The following is a 21,675-nucleotide window of genomic DNA, read 5'->3' as shown; positions in this document are numbered from 1 at the left end:
TAGTGTGTACAATGTTTATATAATGAACCCGTGGGCCCAGCAATAGCACGTGTGCAAGAGAGTACGTGCAAATTTTTCTTTTCTTTTAAAGTAGATAAAACTTTATCTCAACCCGATTTGTTGGCTTTCTGGGAAGGGGGCCGTAAACAATCCAACTTTTCTTTGTTAGAATAAAAAGGGGAAAACACTTTTTAACAGCACTACGCGACGCGGAATAGGAAGAGCTACCACTACGTGAGCGTAACTTTTGAACTTAAACACAATTTCTAATGTATTCGGCTTCTAGCGAAGGCTTTTACTAAATTGCGGATCAATCTAGCATGCCGGGTACGATCGCCGGTTAACGTGGAATGTTGCTGTCTCTTTCTCTCTCATTTTTTCTCTTTCGCTCACACTAAGGTTAAAAAAGGATGAGAACGGTTCTAATCCGATCCAGGAACACTGATTCAATCCGATCCGGTTTGTATTATTTTAAATTATTTGAAACACGTACTATTTAACCGTTGGCAGGATATTTTTAAATTTAATAGTCTTTATCATTTTTTTAATTTTTATATTGATCAAAAATATTCCGCTAATACTTACTTTATATACTGAAAATCGCTCTCAAGTTTAAAACTCAATCCAAAAACAAAACAAATTCGTTGAATAAAATGCTAGTTTATTGTCTTTATTTTGGTTTTATTATCACAATTATTTGGCCTTTCAATCGCTTTGAGCGTTTGATAAAAAATGAGAAGAACTAGAGCGGCATCAGATGGTACTCGTCGACGGTCGTACGCTGACGTTGGAGCTTTTTACGGTCGGCGCAGAACAACCCGCAACTGAACCACTGGAGTAGTGTAGCGAACGGGTCTAGAACAGGATGAGGGGGGGGAAAACAGAACATTTTAAAACTTTACGCGAATCGATTTAATCGATAAAGATACGAACAAACTTGTGTAAAGCAAAAAAAAAGCAGCCAATTTAATGTGACTTCTTGTTTTCGATTCAATGAAATGGGTCATGTTGTCGACGATCAATTATTATTCCAATTGCAATGTTTTCTTTCTTATCCAACTTCATCATGCATGTAGAAGCTAATAAACACAATCCATCGATGTTATTTATAGAACTAGAGGTAGTACAATAAAATATGAACTCCGTACAGAACCAAAATTCAAACATTTTCTCTGTAATTCATCAATCAATCATGCACTTGCAGTATAATGTTGCCAATTATCAACAGTAAGCCAGAAGGTTACCGAGAAACCAGTTACCATGGCTGTTGATCATCATTAAAACTTCAATTTCACCAGCTGTATCGGAGATAACGACTGAGATGCAAATGCTAATCGCATTACAGCATCCATAACAACAGGTGGAACAATTTTAACAACAAATTGGAGTGTACAATTCAATTTCGCCCAGGACTGTAGTTAAGTGTGGTACAAACACAAACAATTAGTTAAGTAAATCGTTAAATTGCCACCACTCAGAAAACGGAAGCGAATCGATACATTTGTGACACGGTTAGTTGGGACGGATTATAACGTAAAATTAGCTTGTGATAAGCGTACAATAAACACACTAAACACATGCACACAAACACAGGATTTGATGTTTGGCTAGTATCGCCATTAAAACCACAACAGATTATCATATTTTCCACACATCGAGCCAGAGTTTGCCTCAGCTTAGTACAATATTGGAGATAAATGCTACTGCCGGTCCTAAAAGGGTATAAATCCCACTGTTTGATTGGCAGTATGCTTCATAGAAAACTGCTTTACGAAAACCCTGATTAGCAGCAAATTATCAATTTGGAATTCATTTTATAATTAATGTCCTAACGATGCCTAATGCCTTACTAAGCTCACTTCACACATTATTCTAAAATCGTCAATTGCTCACTCCTGACACAATTTAACTTTTTCCTTTATGAAACACTGTTCTGTTTTATTGACGATGTTATGTCCTTCTTGTCCTCCATTCGTTGTTTTAGTATTCTAGTCTTTACTTATCCTAGCTTCTGTCCCATGATGTACATATTTCTACTTTCATAAGGAACATGATTCTATCAACAACTTCCGAAAATGTTCAAACGGTTCACTCATCAACGGTTTACGCGCTGCAACGATTCTCTATTCAAATGAGATAGTTTTACGTACTGACGATAAATTTGATTCGGATATTTCGCAACTCAAAAAACGAATAAGCCTCAGTCTGTTGACATAGTCCTAAGCAACGACAATCGGATCTTGATAACCCTAAAGCTTGAAATCGAGCATAAAAGTTTTCGGGATTTGTTATGATAAAAATATAGAAAATCTATAATTATTCAATATTAAAATATTAAAGAAACAAAGAGGAACATTCAGTTTGTCCGATTTCAGCTGAGAAATATCTTAATTTGGTTTTTTTACCATCAGTACGAGCAACTATTCCAACTGTCCTACGAAAGTTTGTAACTACGTTTGTTATAAAATATTCTATAAAACATTCTATAGTACTAAAATTTAAATTATTCTATAACTAAATTGAGGCTTAAGTAATGCAATAAAAATACAAAAACTTCATGAAAAGAAAAAAAAACAGTAGCTATATCAGCCAAAGAGTTATAGGAACATTAAAAAAATAGTATTTTAATCGGTTGCACACGCAATCACATAACTCACGACGATAAAATAAAGCTTCCAACTAACCTGGCGCGGCAGGTTACTATTTTTCTGATGATTTACACCAGCACTGACACTAATTGTCCCCGAAAGCTAGTCCCTCCTAGTGGAGGGGGAACATTCCAACTTCCTAGGATTGTAAAGCTCACACACGCGCCTCTGTTACAAAAAGATGACCCATGCACATACTCGGAAATTGGGTCAATATCGGTCCCGGAAAAAGGGACATTTGATTGTTGGATGGTGGAGGAAATGATAAATAAAACTGACTCTACAGGCAAGTTAGAGTACAGTCAAATAAATATTTGAAACAAAAAAGGGGGGCACGCACGAATGAGTAAAGCAAATGTTAAAATGAGAAACAGACACATTGGGGAAGTGAGTTAAAAAATGGGTGACATTCGCTATGCGATAAAAAAAAATACTGTATGCATCTGCAGCTTTCACAATAAATTGCCAGCAAAAAAAGAGATACCCCCAAACCAGTAACTGTGTCCGGTTGTGGAAGTACCCGCACATACCCGCGTCTCCCATGGCTCGTGTCCCTTGGCAGTGGAGGATTTGCGAAAATCGAACACACACAAAACCAGATGAAAATCAATTTAAATTGAATTAATTCATATACACCACGTGTGTGCCCGTTCGTTTCGGGATTCGGGAGACGTTTTAAATATCATTTTAATTGTGCCACGGGCATCCAGAACTCAACACCACGGCCAACACGCCGCTACACAAATGCGAGACAGATAGTGGGGCTGAAAGTGGAAACCTTTTTTTGGTTGGCCTGTGAAAGGAAAATTTTATTTCGTTATTATAGTTTCAACTTAAAAAAAATAACAGCAGGACCTCATCAGGATTTGCCATTGGCATTTTCGGGTGCCCAGCGGTGGCAAGTGTTTCGATTTCGAGTGCAATCGATGCAGTGTTTCCCAGAGCTCTCTTTCCCCAGCCATTATTTATGCTCTTCTTTTTTTTTATTATTATCGAATTTCAATCATCATTATCGAATCGATCGGGTGCTACTCCTATTTATTATCGTATTATTCGATTTTCTTACCCCATACCCACGCCGTTCGTTCGTGCCGGATGATGATGCTGGGGTCGGCTGGAATGTTTCCAATTTTCATCATCTGACGTGTGAAATGATTTTTGCACGAACGAAATTTCCCAACCCGCAACAGGGCCATTTGCCGTGAGATTTTACCACCCCGAAGAAAAAAAAAATAAGCGGGTAGCGCCTTAACCCGTATCCGTTGCAAATTAACTTTCATTCTAGGTATTACCATCAAATTAAAAACATTCCAAAAACGCCGGGAAATTAAAACCGGAAGACTATCAATGGCAAATGACAACGCCGTTAAAGCTAGTTTGAGAGATACATTCGTTTGCGGATTCTCGGACCAAAAATGCATGCACGGTGCAAACCTTCAATCAATCAATCAATCTATCGTTCTTTCTTTGGTCATTCGCTGGGACACCCTAATTAGTGGACAACCCCAGTCAACACAACAGCACGAGAAAAGCGTGTTATTGGTGCACAACAAAACAATTCAAAATAAAGTACAAAAACACATCCTCGTTATCATTTGTTCACATTCTGTTTGCTCTGTTCTTGTAAAACTAATAATTTTTCAGTTCCGGATTACAACTACATCATGCTATAAATTTAGTCTACCCCCATCTTCTAGGGCCCCCAAGTTTCCCTACCGCGGCGTTTAGATATACTGTGTATACACATATGCATATGTCTAGGATTCTTGTGGGGGATTTACTTTTTACAGTGGGTTGCAGTTTTTTCATCCTTCTTTTTGTTGCGATTTAATAGTTAGCTTTACACGGCAACCCTTACACACAATTACATTCGGGGGCGTCAAATGGGGCGTTGGGTTTGGTTGGAGATGCTTTTCTTCTTTATGCAGACTTGGGTGGGATATTGGGACAGGTGTGTCGTTCGGTGGATTGCTACATTACAAACAAATAACGGATGCGCGAAACGGAAGGCCACTCGCGAGTCTGCATCGAATATGCCAAGCTGCATGGAAGGATGAAATGCAGATTATTGTATTTGGGAAGGTGGATTGTTAAAATGGAACCTTTTTATATGCGATGCCCTTTAGTCCCTAACACAGCTATGGGAACACCCGTCTTTTTAGGATAAAACATCAGTCTGAAGAGATGGATATAATTATAATATAAATTTTTATCATAATAAAAAAATTAAACAAATGTATGAGATTTTAAAATTAAGAAAACTCCAAATACTTATGTAAAAATCGTATCCAGACTCTAAATATGACGTGGACCAAGGCCGTTTAAGAAATAAAAACCTTTGCACGAATTGTTAAACAAATATTTTTGTAGGAATTTTTCAGTACATCATCCGTATAGTTATGTATTTTAAAAGAAGGATTTGTTTTGGTAGCAATAAAATGTTTATAATGAAAAAATTACGTACATTTAAATTCTTTCTTCAAACATAATCATTTTTACTCATCTCTTTGATTTATTTATTTTAATCTTCAAAAAGCTGGTGTTCCTATAATGGTGTTAGCGACTGTATTATACACGATACTGTCCCTTACTTCTATTCTATATGCGCTCGAATACATGAGCGAATGAGGAGGATATGGAGCCGCTTACTTTACGAGCATTTTAATCCATTGTTACATATGTGTGTTGCAGGCACACATACAAATCGATATCTGTTTTTTTTTTTTTCGGTATCATATAATATCTTTGAGGCTCTTCCAATGAAGAGCACACTTTCGACTGTGAATTATAATGTCCGGACTGTGTCCTGTGTGCTCCCGGCAGTGTGAAATGTTGTAATATGGCCTAATAAATTGTAATTCCCTGAACATTTTGTCCTATTATTAGCAAAACTATTGGTTTACTAGAAAGATAAAACAGGATTGATACTAAAGGAACGATTTTTTTGCTTTCAGTTGAATTTTATAATTAAGATAAACAGTGAGAACGAGAGACAGAAGGCAACGTAACACAGCTTGCATGTAAAGGATATGGATCGGCCGACTAATAAGAACCAAAAGTTCAAACACGGCCATTTCAATCAACTGCAACTAACTGACTATATTTACACAATCATATGAGTTTTCCACGCGCTTTCGCTATTGTTTCTACTGCCAAACAAAAAACAAAGGATCTATAATCTAGATTTCTACCATTCTCCACATGCTCTAGCATCTCATGATCACAGTTACGATCCACCTGGCCGGATCACTGTCGCAGTTCACATATTCTAATTAATTTCTTTTTTATCTTACTTCACATTTACAAAGCCCTTCCCAGAACGGGTGATAATGAGAGGACAACAAAAAAATGGAAGCTGGACTAACTGGACAGCAGCAAACGTAAATGCTGATCCTGACTCGCATTTTTTTAAAACATTCTGCACACTACACTGGGTCTGAGTAGATGAGTAGTAGTACCCAGTTGCCTATTGCACGGTCACCACTATCACTTACAGCGTGTGCAGCGTGCGAAACCAAGGTAAGGGTAGATAGGTTGTATTGTTGTAATATTGAAATGACAAAACCCGCGTTCATGAACCCCTTCCTTAAGGAGAACGGTGCAACTAACTAACAGAACCCAACGCAACAATTCACACTAAGAAACGAATTCCTGACACTACGACCTTTTCATATTTTTATCTAAACATATCAAGCGCACTTTTCCGGATTAAACTAACCTAAACCTAACTTTGAACAAACGAACAAAACACATACAAACACATACATTAACCTCTTCTCTTCTTGTTTGGTCGGTGCCCACAATTAGAAGCTTTCGGCGCGGCACACCACACTGGGCGCGGAACATTTTTCAACAGGCATTCACGCACAAATGCACTGGCAGGCAAAAACAAAATCCCACGTGGTGTTATCTCACGCTCTAACGGACTACGCACAAATTACAATTAAAAACAGAAACCCGAAAACTAACGACAGCAGATAATTGGTTTCCTTAGCATCGAGGAAGCAGTTTGAGGGAAGCGTTTGTTAATCCGGTACACACACGAAAGCACGATCAAATGCAGCAGGCCGATGATGATGCACGCGAATGAGTCCTCCACTTTTTTTAGCACGTTTTGTTTTTCGTTTGAATTTTACGTTTGATTAAATGTTTTGCAAAAATGTTTTCCATCTTTCACGGTCCATCTTGCTCTTGATTTACAGCCTTTTTTATAATTTTACGAATTTTGCTTCTGCTTTCCCTCAAACTTTTGTCTTTTGTTCAATTTTTCCTTCTTTAGAATGGAACTGTGGCCGATGAGAACATTTTTTTCTGTTTTTTTTTTGTATGTGTATGTAAATATGTGTGCAGGCGCATTTTCTGCAGTTCCGCAGTTTGGTTGTTTGTTGCTGTTTTTTTTTTAAAGAACGATTTTAGTTTTTCAAACAGGACAGTGCTAACTAACTTTTTGCCAGGGCTTTCTTTTTCCTTTGTACTAGAATGTCGTGGAACGGGTTGTGGCTGATCGATTGGTTGAGTCGGTTGATCCACTCCTGCTGCTCCTCTTCGGTTGCGGCCGACATCCGGTAAACGGTGTGCTTACCTTCCACCACCTTGCCCTCGCTGTCCGTTTTGCACGCTTTGATAATGTCGGCGCCACCGCTTGCGTGCAGCTCGAAGCAGTGCGGTTTACTGCGGTCCGTTACCTCACGCACCTATTGTGCAGCAGCAGGTGGAAAAAGAAGGATAGAAAAAAAAACAACAACAAAAAACGCATAAAAATCGAATACTTTGCTTAGGAACCAAGGGAGAAAACAATTTAAACATACCGCAATATTTTCCAATGGAATGATCCCTCTTGGTTCCTTGTCGGTGGTGTATTCGAAGTAATAGAGACAGTTATCGTTCAGTATAAACCATCTTCGCTTCCACGATTTATATCTGTGCAAGTAAGGAAACGAAAAAAAGAATAATTAAAATTTTGTTTAAAAATAGAAACTAAAAATAATTTGCTTACCTTCCACCCTGTTTCCACAGCCATCCCTCCTTATCCGGATTGAAGAAGGTATGCATCAGATCGTTGCCATCGTCCTGAGGTATTTTAAACGGTTCCGCCCGTATCGACTCATACAAGGACTAAGGAAAAGAGCGATTTAAAAAAAATGGTTATAAAACACGTGTTAACTTGCTATGCTAAATTAAATAATCGATTCACGTTCATCTACTAACCTCCAACAGTTCGCGCGGCAAATCGCCCCCATTGTTGATACCACGGTTCATGGAAATGAACTGTTCAACCGTGGGCTTCTCTTTTACCTGCAGAAGCAATGCAACGAAAAAAATGAGAGAAAGAAAAAAAAACACATGAAATGCATGCCAAAGTTTCATTCCACGACTCATTTAATTCATCGACCACTGGGTCGGAATCCAACATTCCCGTGCAGGCATTTCCCTGAATTACATTCGCACGCAGGCCCCAGCGACCATCAACATCAAAGAAAAAGATTTCCATTTGAAGTCGACTCCACAATTACTGAATGCATTCTCCCACCACTAGCTGCGCGTGATTAGTGATACCGGAATGCAATCGAGCGATGATACCATTGATTAGCTTACAAGTGCGACTGACAAACTCATTGAGCAGTGATGATGTTGTAATTTAGCGCCTAAGCACGGTACGCAAAAATGGCATCCTCCCTGCTCGTTTGATGTTCGTTTCCCGATTAGCCTGTGATAAATGTTGCCACTAGTAGCGTAACATTTCGGTAGCGGCGTTTAAATCAGTTCTAAACCGGCAGGTTGGAAATAATTACCAACCGACTTACCACTCGGCCCGGCACAAAGAGAGTTATCCGGTGCAGTAGGTCAGATAGTGTTTGAAAGCTAACCCTTAATCGAAGGACCATGAAAGGTGAGCGGGATAATTGGGTTTTTTCGAGTGTATGTCGCTTTTTTTTACTTAGTTAAGCTCGCAATTTCACAATGCTACCCAGGAGTTACGGTTGGTGATAAACCACGCGCAGCGTACGCAGCATATTTTAATTCCTTTTTCACTATTATCCATAATCCGCGCTCTCGAGCGAGTTAACGGCAGCAGTAATGTGTGTTCCTGCGTTTATAAACCAACCGTGTTAAATGTTACATTAAATTTCAAAAGGATAACACTTCCAAACCCGGGCAAGCAAGGACAATTCTAATCATATATCCCCACAATGCACTTATCCTGATGCTGTTGTACTCGTGTCTGTGTATATGAGCGGAACGTGAACGAGTAATTGTGCAAGCGGGTGTAGATAATGCCACCATTTTCCATTTCACCGACCAAACCGATCGGTACGCTCCTGTGTTCCGAACGAAAAGGCCCCTGCATATACAGTAGGGAAGGATATCATCGTTTATCGCTGGTACGGTCCCTCAGCGCGCACAATGCGCTGGGATATGATAATTAAATTCCGACCAGCTTCACGCCTGCAAGTAACAACGAAGCCACCTATTCAACCGCTATTGATCGCGTGCATTGGAAAAATATGCTACAGCATATTTACTGCCAATACCAATATATTCTTGTGTTGTTCTTGCTTGTACTGGTCGTCCGAACCTACCGATGGATTGTGGAGCGATGTGTTGAGCATAATGATGGCAAAGCTCAACACGTAGCACGTGTCCGTGTTGGTGAAGATGTCCGGATTGAGCTGACAGTACCGCTGGGCGAAGCATTCCATCATGCGATCGATCTTCTGCGCCTCGCCGGGCAGTCTGAATGACCAGAGGAATTGTCTACAAAAAAATGGAAACAATTTAAAAAAAAAACAACAGATTAATATAATGTTTTATTTTTTGCCGAAGACTTCCGTCTATCTCACCTTAAAGCTTGCACCAGTATAAGATTCGTAAAATCATGTAATTCTACAAAGGCCTTCAGCACTTGCTCGTTGAAGTCATTCTTTTCACCCAAATAATCACCTGGAAACATGAAGTAAAGAAAAAAGTGTTGATTAATATTCTATTATTATCGCAACAGTTTTAACACACAAAAATTGTTTAATGTACATTGTATCGGTGCATACAAATTTATGCATTTTTCACTTCTCCCATAGCAGAACATTTACCTCCTACAATACACCTATTTTTGGTTGAGTGCTATTTACCGCGGTTACGGACCAAAACAATAAAATTTATTACCTCCATTGGAATGATTTAATACGGGCAACTATTTAAGTTTCCCATCCGCTGAAGTGTGCTCGATTTTTTCGAAGAGAGAGAGAGAGAGAGATGATGGGTCGCATTCGGAGAGGAAAATTATCACATTCGTGAAAATAAATTTATTTTCCCTTCTTTAGCCTGTGATGATTCAAACCCTTTGCCTGAACCCGGGATAATGTACAGGAATGTTTGAAATCGGCATCGGCATGACTGTAGTAGCACAACGCTTTAACCTCATTCAAATACACACATTCTTTCCCATTCCCCAGCACCCGGTCAACATTGATACAGTGAAATGTGCCAAAATAACAAACTACCATTCAGTGACCGCAAACACAACCATCACACACGTGGTGGTGGTGCATCTCTACCCTATGATGAAGGTGCACGCCCGCGAAGTGCACTCGAATTCAATTGCGGAAGCACCATTTTCCTCACCCCAAACTGACCGGGCACCGCGATGTCCCACATCCTTAAACATCTTTCAATCATCGCTCAGTATATAGAGCGCGATGGGGTTCCACCATTCCGGAACCACAGAATCCGGAACCAACCACAACCACAGACACGGCGGTGAAGCGAAGGGTGTGCAATTGGAAGAACACTCCCGGACGGTGGGTGTACACCGAGAAAAAAAAAACAAAACAGCATCATCATAACAAACGAAAACCACCCGGTCGATTGTGCAACAAAATAATAAGAAATGCACCACAGAGAGGGACACACCAGAAACAAAAAGCAGCAGCAATTGTTGGACACACAGTTTTAATCGCATTTTATCAACACGATATTAATTATTTTTGTTTATTTTTATGAATGCCTGCCATTATCAGTGCGGTGAGGTAGTAAACGTTGTTTGATACCACGGGGAATGTTGCTGCTGCTGGGAGGTGAGTGTAGAAAAAAAAACCCCGAAAGGGAATGAATAACGCCAATGTACCACCCGACAGCGCTCTCACAACACGTGCGTAAAATAACATTGGCGTGGTTATTATTAATTACTCATCCCTTTGACCTACTGTGTAAATGGAAATGGCGACCGAGACGGTACAAAAGAAGGGAAGGGCGAGAAAGTCATCCCCACAAATGCAATAGCAAAAAACAGGCTTTCCCATCAATCTCCCTCATGGTGTGTGGGTGTGTGCTATAGTGCAGGGTGGTTGATGATTCGTGGTTTATCATTTCAGCGTGGAACAGTAGTAGAATGCATGTAATAATCGAAATATGTAAGCTGCAGAGGTGAAAAAACGCATTCCCCGTGATAGCAGCAACAACTAGCAATTTAAAAAGTTTTCAAGTTGTCATTTACAATTGATTATGTTTTCAAGTTATCATTTACTAATAAAAATCCGATCGGGTGTGTGTTGTGTAGATAAAACGCATCACAATATACAGAAGTATTCTGGCGTTTTTTTCCATATAGTTTTCCATTCATCCGAAGGTTTTTTAACGGTCTACTACATAGTTTTGAAATAGCTTTGAAGTGTTTTGATGATTTCCTAGGTATTTTTCCATCGTTTTAACTATTTTTTCAAAGGGGTTTACAAATAATTTTGGGACAAGCACTTTTGTCTCAAGATTTAGTGTGTACTTTATTGAAGATGTTCTTTTTTTTAGAATAATTTTGTCTGTATACTTTTGATTCCCTCATCTTCATCTTAGTTTTTAGTGCACAATTCAATTGAACGTTTCAAAAACATTGAAAACATTGAATGAAGAAATCATTTATTAGTTACTTTTTGCATTTTGATGGCTAAAACACACAAGACTATAAAATAAGACTATTCATCAACTTTAAAATTGAAACAAGTTTTGGGTGGATGGCCAAAACTTTGTATATTTGTAACTCAAGGTTTGGTTTGGTGGGCTAATATAAAAGATAGATATTTTTGGGTCCAAAATGTTTCAATCAATGTTGAACTTTTGGTAAAAATCAAACATGCTAAAAATAGTTTTGATTAACAGTTTGAATTTGAACAATTTGAATATGACGGCTCTTCGACGCCGTATTGTCTCAGAAAAGAAGACAGTTTAGATGCTAACAAATTTGGAAAAGTTTACCCCTAGTAGAAGTTTCAAAATCAGCATTTTGCAAAAAAGCGAACTATAAGTGGTCTTATATAATTCGAGATCACTTTATAAGTATACAAACTTTGAGGAAACCTTTTTTTAACTATCTTGAAAAAAAAAACAATGAAACGAATCCACAAACGTCTGGAAAATCGTCACGATCGTTACGAACACTAGTAAACTTATTCGAAAAATGTCCGTAAAATCGTTAGAAAAACTTCCGGATGAATCCGAAATTGTATGAAAAATTTCAATAGACTGTAGGACGGATTTAAAAATTATTAACAAAAAATTCTCGGGACATTTAATATTATTAAGGAAACAATCAAGAACTTGTGAGACCAATCGAAATGGATGGTGAAATGGTTGCCGATTTGATGGATGGTTTAACACCACAGAATGGTGGTGTCTTTCTTATCTGCACACATCCTTCTGTTGACAGTCGCCTTAATTTGAATCCGATGTACATACATTGTTTGGGGCTTGAGGATCCATTTATAACCATTTACAAACATAACTCATCTACCCTACACTGGCTATATTTTTTTCTGTTGCAAAGATAAAATAGGTTTATGCAATGTTTTTATGTGCAATGCATATATACCGGCCATGGTACACACTGCTTTTTTAATTAATATCCCATTATACAGTTGCCTTGCACAATTTCACAATTAGTCAGGTAACGGCAAGTTCGCCAAAGGGAAGAAGGTAAGCAGATGTGCGAAAAATGCTGCAAATGATAAATCTTCTTTCGCCATCAAACTTTGGCACGATTAAAATCATTAGCGTATGAAATAAGTTGCTCCTCGCGACGCTTTCTCCCTCTATAGTCGGAGTATATTGGGTGATAAGGTTTGTTGTGAAAAAAAAAAACAAACTCCATACACGCACTGCTGCTGCTGCGGGTTCGTAATGTAAGTGCATAATTTGTGAATTAAATTTTAACAATTGATGCGAGCACGAGCCTGGTAATTCATCCTGCGAGTGTTTCGGATGTCTGTGAGTCCCTGTAGGGATGGCGCGACACGTAAACACGATCGAGAGCAAATTGAAAAAGGCAATTATTTTATCTGAGCTCATCATCAGTAAGCTTACCACTCGACCCGGTTCTTTACCGTGGAAATCATCCCTCTACCTAGCGCATGGTTAAAAAAAAGGGGGATTCAGGTAATTCCATGCTGCACCGATACGATCGGTACGAATCCAATTCGTAAAAAGTCTCCTTTTTCCTATCTTTTCCGCCCAATATTGGTGCACACGGTTGTCCTATGAACGGTTATCGATTACAAGGATCGTCGATTAATTTTATACACACGGGGGATGTGTCACTGTAACTCACCTATCTGGAGGGTTAAAAATGCCCATTTGACATTAGCTCTCGGTAATGAATAAAATACCGCTCACCGTATATGCCCAACCAGAGGCAGGATATGGAATATTTTTGTCGCTTTTTTTTTGTATAATGCATTCTATCCTCATCAACGAGTTGCAGCAGCAATGAGTTGCAACAGCAAAAATTGAAGATAGCAAAAACAACACATCCACCGTGCATTAAATTGCATTCGGTTGCGATTAACGAGTTACACACTGGTTATAAAGCTCTCGCTTTCTTCCCCACCCGGTGGACGCCACACCGAAATGGAGGGAGACAGAAAAATATATTTATACACGGGTCCATAAACATATCCTGCACACGGGAGAATGAACCATATAGCTACGGTGTGCGTTATGTATATGTGTTCAGTAACTCGTTGTAGTCTGGATACCCGTTTTCCTCCAGTATTTTTTGCCTGGCACTTCGAATAAATCCTTCAAATTTATGGCGATCGTCGAGTCACGTCGAATTGGCGCTGGAGCGTCCCCATTCGTAATATCCCAGAAGTCCCTTCCCTTTAGCATCACCAATAGCATGAATTATTTATCGTGACAGTGTTGCAGATGGTGCTGTTTGATGAATGATTTCTAGCATTCAATTCGCTGTTTGGTACTGTGCAAAAAAATAAAATCCCACAACGATGTAACATACCAATTGCCGTTTTGTTGAGGCCTTCCCCTTTGTACAGGAACTGTGCGACATCCTGGGGATCTGTCCTTAGGAGCTGGTTTTCATATAAAAATTCTATTCCTAAAAAATGAGAAAAGAAAATAGGATACAAATGTTAGAATGATTCAATAAATAGTATACTTTTTTATTATCTTGTTTTTTTTTTGTTTTTTTTTTTTTTTTGCTACAAAATAGTTAATTTTGTGACCCTCTGGGGCTGACACAAAACAAGTACAAAGCGCAATAAAACATCACTATTCAAGTGCTTCATCCTTGTTTTATAACATCTTAAGATCGTGCCAGACACTCTTTCATGCCATAAACAGGAATTGGTTTGACATAAACCGGTATACCCCCCACCCTCCCCCCCCCCCCCCCCCCAATTGCAATTCTCATACTGCCGCCATCGACGTCTTCCAAGTCTTGACAGCTACAAGCAGCAGTGGGCGCGCAAATGGGCGAATGATGGATGACTTTTTAATTTTAAAAGCCACTTCAGAGCTGCCGGCGAAGACCAACCAACCGTTCCTGCTGCGGCGGCGGCACACGTTGGCCGGTCACATTGGTTCTTCAAGGCCACTTGCACATTCCGGCACAACCTCGACTAGTTGAACAACTTCCTGACAAACTTTACCCGCACGTCAGAACCCCGTTTACCAGGCGAACCGATGCCCAACACCATCGATGGTGTTCGGTCTTCGTGCCGTGCCATACAGGCTTAATTGCACCATTAGAGCAACAGGTTCAATCGGGCCAATCGGGAACCTTTGTTCGAATAGACAGAAGGAAACACAGCGAGCGGGGATTGGAACCTATCGAACGGATGCGGACAATTTAATTAAACGAATAAAGACAATCATTCATCGGTGCGAAGCACTTCTTCTTGGTGAGTGTCGATGCGGAAGTGTTTGTTTCCAGCACGATCCATGCCCACCTTCGGGAAGGATTTGGGATGGTGAATTCCAAACGCGCTCGCTTTACGTCCTTAAACAATCACATATTTCACCGACTGCAGGGGGGACCTTACGATACGATACGCAGTGATGATTAATGTCCAAGTTGTATCATGCGGAGAAACTATTGCAACTACTGTGCTGTGTGTAAGAGTTGTGTGATGGTACTCTCTTAATTGTTTCGTAATTGGAAATGGAAGATGATATTGGTCTAATGATGACATGCGATGGCATCTTCTTCTGTGTTCGTTAGGTTAGGAGTTTTAGGAAGAAAACGATGGAACGACAATTTGGGATGAGAAAAGTGGATAATGTGATAACTAATGCAAAGGGCAAGTAAATTAAAAAAGTTATCTAGAAATATTTAATACTTGAATTAAAGTGGTTTTAAGACCATTTCCAAAAAAACAATGACTGAACAGTTTCATCAATAAACCATGCTAACATTCCTTTCCGCTTTCAAGAAACAGGTGTTAATCCATATCGAATCTCTCTTCAGGGTACCCGAAAAAGCAGTCACATCACCAAAAGTATCCAAACCCACATAATACAGACTAAATTTAAACATTTCCATCATATCTTTACAGATGATAGATGGAGTTTGATGGCGCAGTTGCCATCAAACTTCCTAATCACACATCCATTTTCTTCGACGAGGCAACAGACATCAAACTAGCCGCCAACGAAGGACTACAGACCGATCAACCGAACGTCATCGTCACCGACAGCGCCAATTTTCTGGCCGCCCTGGAACAATGCACCTCCAAAGACCCTCAACACTCAGCTCCTAGACTCCATACCTGCGTCTCCGACTGTGTCTTCCAGAATCAACGGAAACGAGAAAGTTGATCGTCTGGTAAACAGAGGTCGGATTTGTCCAGCGGAAGTATACAACACCTTTCCTTGCCGAGATCAACAACGAGTCCTATTCCACCTTCGGATAGGACATACAAGGTGTTCAATATATTCGAATACACTTCAAAAACGAGTAATCATAAGATCATAAGATATAATTTTTTGAGTATTTTTTTTCTTGAAGCCATGTTTATTTACTATCTTTTTGGCATATTAGGAGGGAGCACCCTCCCTTTGTACTTTATCACGAGCTTCCGACGTTTCTCAAACGAATCGCACCTGTTCCATCGGCATTTCGTCCCAGATCTAGGAAATAACGTTCTTGAATTGGTTGACTGTGCTCACCTTATACTCGCTTTCCTTGGCCAGCATGTATGACCATACATAGTAATCAAGGGGATTGAGATCTGGAGAATTGGGTGGCCATGACATCTTATCTAGAAACCCTGTCCAATTCTCCTGACACCACGCTTGGACGATATTCGCCGTGTGGGTCGGAGCGCAGTTTTGTTGGAAAATGTAAGGATCCTTCCCGTAGAGATCCTGAAGTGCCACAACCTTCTCCAGAACCTCGGTTTTGTAGTACAACCGGTCTGTAGTACAACTGTACAATTGTGTAGTAAAAACCAGTAGGAGCTTCCCACACCTGGATACGGCCCCCCAAACCATCATCGACACGGCATTCTGGAACCGTAGGATGTTTATTTCGGACGGGGGGATGCTGGCCATCGTCGGCGGCCTCAGTCGATCATTTTGAACATTGTTCGGCTGTTTCAAAACGAAGAGTTTCTCATAGGAAAACACAAACTCCTGACCTGCGTGCTGCGAAAGTATCAATTTGCATCTGTACAGCCTCTTCTTCTTTGCAGCTTCCGTTACTTCATGTACTTTACGTTTCTTGTACGGCTTGTACCCTTGGTCCTTCGTCATAATATTGTGAGTCGTCCCGATTGACAAATTCAGCTCAGCAGCAGTCTTCCGGATCGAGCTCACCACTTTGATGACTGCTCGCCTCGCTGAATGCGGCCGCCCGGATCTTGTACGATCCTTGGTCGAGCCCATCTCCCAGTACCGGCGGATGGTAGTATACATAAAATTCCGCTTTACCCCGTGAGATTTCAACCGCCGGAATATGTCGCCGGGCTGCTTTACTCCCACAAACAATTTTACTAATAGATCGCGGTACTCTTTCATCGTGCACAGTGTTTACACACTAAGTGACAGTTAGTCAACACCATATGCAACGGTTAGCCTATACATGATACTGAAGCTGACAAAAATATTAATACACAGAATATACAGAGAGCACAACTACAAATCGATGAAAAGTTGTATTCGAATTTATTGAACACCCTGTACAAACTTGACCCATTCCTACTTCCTCAACAAATTTGGTCCTCCACCCAGCAGATTCTGTAGCACTGACATCATCTCTGCCGCATCCTCACCGTTTGCAATGGATACACGACATACCCTCAACCTGCCTGTGATAATCACCCAACAAACTGCATCAGCAATTTATATAGACAAATTTAAGGAATAGTTTTAACTTTTTACTAACCACAATCGCAATAGTTTTAAGTAATAGCTACGCCACATCTGCAATCCGTTTTGCACTAGTATAAACCACCTTTTGCATACGGTAGAGAGCCTCAAAGACTCTAAACATATATAAATAAACGCAAAAAAAATCCATCCGGAATCCTTGCCCAAAGCATTCAAAACTTTTCATTACCAAAGCCTTTTCCCAACAGGAAAAAGCTTCCCCTTACTGGTGCTTCCGCTCTAAATTTTAAGAACAAAGTTTCAATGCGTACCTTTCTTTGGATCCATGTTGAACTTTTTCCGCCCTAGCGCCATCTGTTTGTCTTTGTTGGAATGTTTGTTCTCCTCCTTGCTTTCGTGGGATTTCATCTCCGATTCGACCTCGTTCAGCTCATCGTTGATTTGCTGCAGACGGAATGCGAATAAAATGCCGGATATATTAGATGCAAAATTTAAATTTGAAAAGCCTTGATAAATGGTATTTTGCTTTAGCACTGATACGTCATTGTTGATGCATATGTGTGGAAAATTTCGTTTTGTCACATTTACCTTACGATTCGGTTGCGAACAGCTCCGCTGGTAGACTAGATTACTCTTGTTTTTACAGTTGTTGCACATACGCAACACTTTGGTAATGGGAAGCGCCACACCCGGCGATGCCAACACCGATGGTCTTGGTAGTTCTGCCACGGTCGACGACGCTGATGGAGGTTGATGAGGGTAGTTACGGTTGAACAGATCGGCACTATCGTCAATGAAGTCAAAATTGCTATCGTCCAGTATGCTAAACTGGTGCTGCAGTTCACCCTTTGCCGAGTCCTTCAACGTTCGCTGAGCCTCATTGTTGTTGGGCTCTTTGGCAAGGTCCGACGGTAATCGGGGCGGTGGCGGTATGGCAAGAGCGCCACCTTCCGTTTCGCCCGCCTTCCCAAGCGCATTGAGGAAGTTGCGCTTGCTTTCCTCGACCAACTGCCGCAGGTCAAGGTTACTGTTCAGTAGCTCCCCATTGTCACTGAAGATGAGTCCCACGCGATACGTTCGCTGACGGTTTAGCACGGTCGTCTTCGTCACTGTCGTGACCGTTTTCGCACCGTACACGACCTGTTCCTTCCGGCGCCGCAAACTATTCGTCGCGTATGGCTGCACACCGACCGCACCCTCGAGCGGTGAGGTGGAGGAACTTAAGGCAAGATTACTATCGGATGAAGCCGATTCGAGCAGTGCATCGTTCTGATGGCGTGACACCGTCGTCGTGATGGTGGCAGTCGTCGAGATACTGCCCGTTGTTTCCGGTGGTTCGAATACCTGCACGTACTCGCACGTACAACCAGCCGTTGGACGTTCGATGGAGGAACTACTGGTGGACACTACCTCGTCCAGTCGATTGTTTCCGAACAGCGTTGTGCTTCCGTTTGTTGCCGCGGACGATAGATCCACGCAGCTTTTCTGTAACGGTTTGTCCGGTTCTAGGATAGCTTTTTTCGGCTTCGGCTGCCTGCGAAGCGACCAGAACCAATTGCTGGGCGCTTTCTTCACTTCGGTTCCGCTACCAACGCCAGTAGCGCTCGGTGGCATCGAGGAGAACATGTTGGAGGGCCACTGTTGCGTTGCGATTAAATCTGCGACGAGAGGCACTTGTGAGGCTCGGGTTCGGGCGATGCTCGTACACGTACACTAAACACTAAATAACACGCTACGAGCCCGTGCGGACTGTTGGGTTGTTTGGAGGGCGGAGACAATTGCCGCCTATGGCAATGTGCTGGCTCTGGCTAGCTAGTACTTCACGCGCGTATCACACATCTGTGGTCGTCGAACACGGGACAGGACAGCCCGGCCGCGACCGTGGTGGCCAAATTCACGGCTGTACAATCACTAACCGTCACGAGCAAACGCTTTGTCCTTTCACTTGGAGTTTTCATTTGTTTTATGCAGTTCTTTGATTTGGAGTGAATGTCACGAACACTTCATATGCATTTGAGGTATATTTTGTTATTATTAACACGCCACTGTGAATGAAATATTTAATGAGCTCATTTGTAATCTTTCGATGTTTGGATTCCGGTTTTTATTCGGCGAACACAGCAGTAAAGCAGCGACAGCAACAGAGCGAATAATGTTTATTTGAAAGTTTGTGATTGTAAGCTAATAAAGATTCTCAAATTAACCTTCACAGTTGCAAATTTGCTAGACTGGGCTTAATTTAACCTTATTTCACCAAAACCCTGATTACATCCACTGTACTTGAGATGATTAGGAACCAACGAAAGCAATCAAACGTTTGGCCTACATTGCTGCAACCCAACCGAACCAAAAAAAAAACTTGACCGTAAAGATTGATTTTCCATGCAGCAATCATACCATTTTCCCCCACACATCACACACACACACCTCTAAAGGCCGCGAAAAATTCGTTCGATCGAATTGATTTGTTTGATTTGTTGTGTTCGTTCGTTCAGTTTCATTTTTTCGCTCTCGTCTCACTCCACGTTGTCAGCAATTTCATTCCATTCGCTTCACGCAAAGTTGGCCATATGCCAGATCCGCAGCTGAAAACACGGAAAATCACGATGCCGGCCCGTGATTTGCACGCACGAAAAGTGCAGTGGCACATTACACGTTTGATCGACAGCAATTATACGCCACGTCGCTGCTCGGTGGTAAAGTAGATTATGGGGCGTTGTGGCACAATTACGTCTGCCAAGTAGCTGCCGATTGAAGAGTGGGGAAGCATTCGGTAGGGGGTGATGATGATGGTGCGGGTGGTCCAATTTGTTTATTGGAGTCAAGGAAATATTTTGCCAGCAAAATTGTGCGCGATAGAAAAAATCGATTATCGAAAAACAAGCTTTATGTGTTGTAAAACAACGGTTAATGTGGAATAACTTTAATTTTCTATGAATTTCAGTCACAGTACGAGTCATTCGCTTGGAGCAGGCATACATTTAATAAAAATAACTACCCACTTAGACGGTAAATTAAATTGTCCTCAGCCATGCTACGTCCTCAATCTTGTCCTTCAACCTTTAAATGAAACAAATCTCTTCTTTTTTTCCTGTGCAAATCTAATAACTTGCACACAAACTTCAGCTTCAGTTACTTTACCGAGCAATACGCTGAAGGGAATTGATGATTGCGCAAATGGTGCGTCATAAATTTCACTTCATACTACTAAACATGCAGACGCACTTGCGCCGCCCTGTAACTCAGACCCTAATAACACGGAAGGCCACCGGAGAGCTGGCGAAAAATACTACACTGTCGACGACGCTTATGCTCTCGAACCGCGATGACGCGACGGCGGATTAAGTGCAATGACAGCTACGGATATTAGCTCGTGTGTCATGTGTCAGGCGCTGTTACAAAGGAGGTAAGCTGCACTATCGACGCACTTCCAGCATCATGGATTGAAGGCGGGATGTACTCTTCATCCGCAGGCCAACTTCATCCAAAATCTATTATCCACTATTCGTGGTGGAAATTGGATCCGAGGGCACAACGGTCAAGAGAGACAGAGAGAGAAAGAGAAAGAGAGCACGCGTTGAGAGATTTAATTCAATTTATAACAATCATCACCCAACGGCGAACAGGCAGGTTCAGTTGGTTGTGGATTATAGCGGTTTAAGTGCACGATCTCTACGGGCAGCTAAAGCAAGTGATGTCAATGCTGCGAAATGTCGTTTGAATTCTGGATCTCTTAGAAAAGCCGCACCACAAGCACACGTGGCACGAGAAGCAGAAAAAAGGCAGCTGCCTTTGTCATGGTCAATAGTAGCCAATTTGTATTGTGTGTATGTGTATGCCCATCATTGGTCAATTGGTTTTACATCACAAAGGAATGCTGCTTAACGCCGTCAGATATAGTTGTTCGTTAATTTCGTACAATTTAGTTCTGATGAAGCAGAATACTGTGGTGACACATTCTAGAAAACATGTGAGCAACAACAAAGGGAATTGGAACCACTTCAATGAAACTATTATTTAAAATTCGATTCATTGTCCGTTATAGCGATCAAATTGATTTTATTTTAAACACCAATTTGCAATCAATAATACCCACTTTTCAACACGCCACTACCAAAGGAAAATGTGTTAATCCCTTCCGCACCCCCCTTAGCTGAATGAAAAGACGTACCGACGAATTCTGACTACCGGTAATTGAATAAATTATGTGCAGTAAAAATTAATTTTACGAATTATGAATTATTAATCCGATAAATATCGGGCTGCAAATGGTGCCCGCAAGGCACCGCAAGGTACAACGCTCGTCGGCATTTCCACACCTTGCGTTGGTGAGATTCGATATCCCTGCAAGTGCCGGTTGGGTAGGTGTTGAGCTATCGAATAAATTTACCAAACTGTTCACATTTCATTTTAACAA

The 21,675-nt window shown here is 41.0% G+C and overlaps 1 protein-coding gene across 2 annotated transcripts; it reads right to left on the bottom strand.

The window, feature by feature from the left end:
* Positions 1–742: 742 nt before the first annotated feature.
* On the bottom strand, positions 743–18,923 carry LOC126564180 (cytohesin-1). Of its 2 annotated transcripts, XM_050221143.1 has the most exons (10): positions 17,847–18,923; positions 17,570–17,702; positions 13,927–14,025; positions 9,491–9,590; positions 9,230–9,404; positions 7,857–7,943; positions 7,645–7,763; positions 7,457–7,568; positions 7,093–7,342; positions 743–855 (listed from the first exon to the last, which is right to left on the bottom strand). In XM_050221143.1, the coding sequence occupies exons 1-10, from the start codon at positions 18,882–18,884 to the stop codon at positions 743–745; spliced, it is 2,226 nt and encodes a 741-aa protein (XP_050077100.1). In that variant the 5' UTR covers positions 18,885–18,923. The 2 variants fall into 2 exon arrangements, with proteins under 2 accessions (XP_050077100.1, XP_050077101.1); XM_050221144.1 differs by lacking the exon at positions 743–855 and having other exon boundaries at positions 7,033–7,342; positions 17,847–18,922.
* Between the last annotated feature and the right edge of the window lie 2,752 nt (positions 18,924–21,675).

The sequence above is a fragment of the Anopheles maculipalpis genome, chromosome 3RL (genome assembly GCF_943734695.1).
Source record: "Anopheles maculipalpis chromosome 3RL, idAnoMacuDA_375_x, whole genome shotgun sequence".
NCBI classification, from domain to species: Eukaryota; Metazoa; Arthropoda; class Insecta; order Diptera; family Culicidae; genus Anopheles; species Anopheles maculipalpis.
The sequence above is the reverse complement of the archived record's forward strand: the minus strand, read 5'-3'. Positions and strand labels throughout refer to the sequence as shown.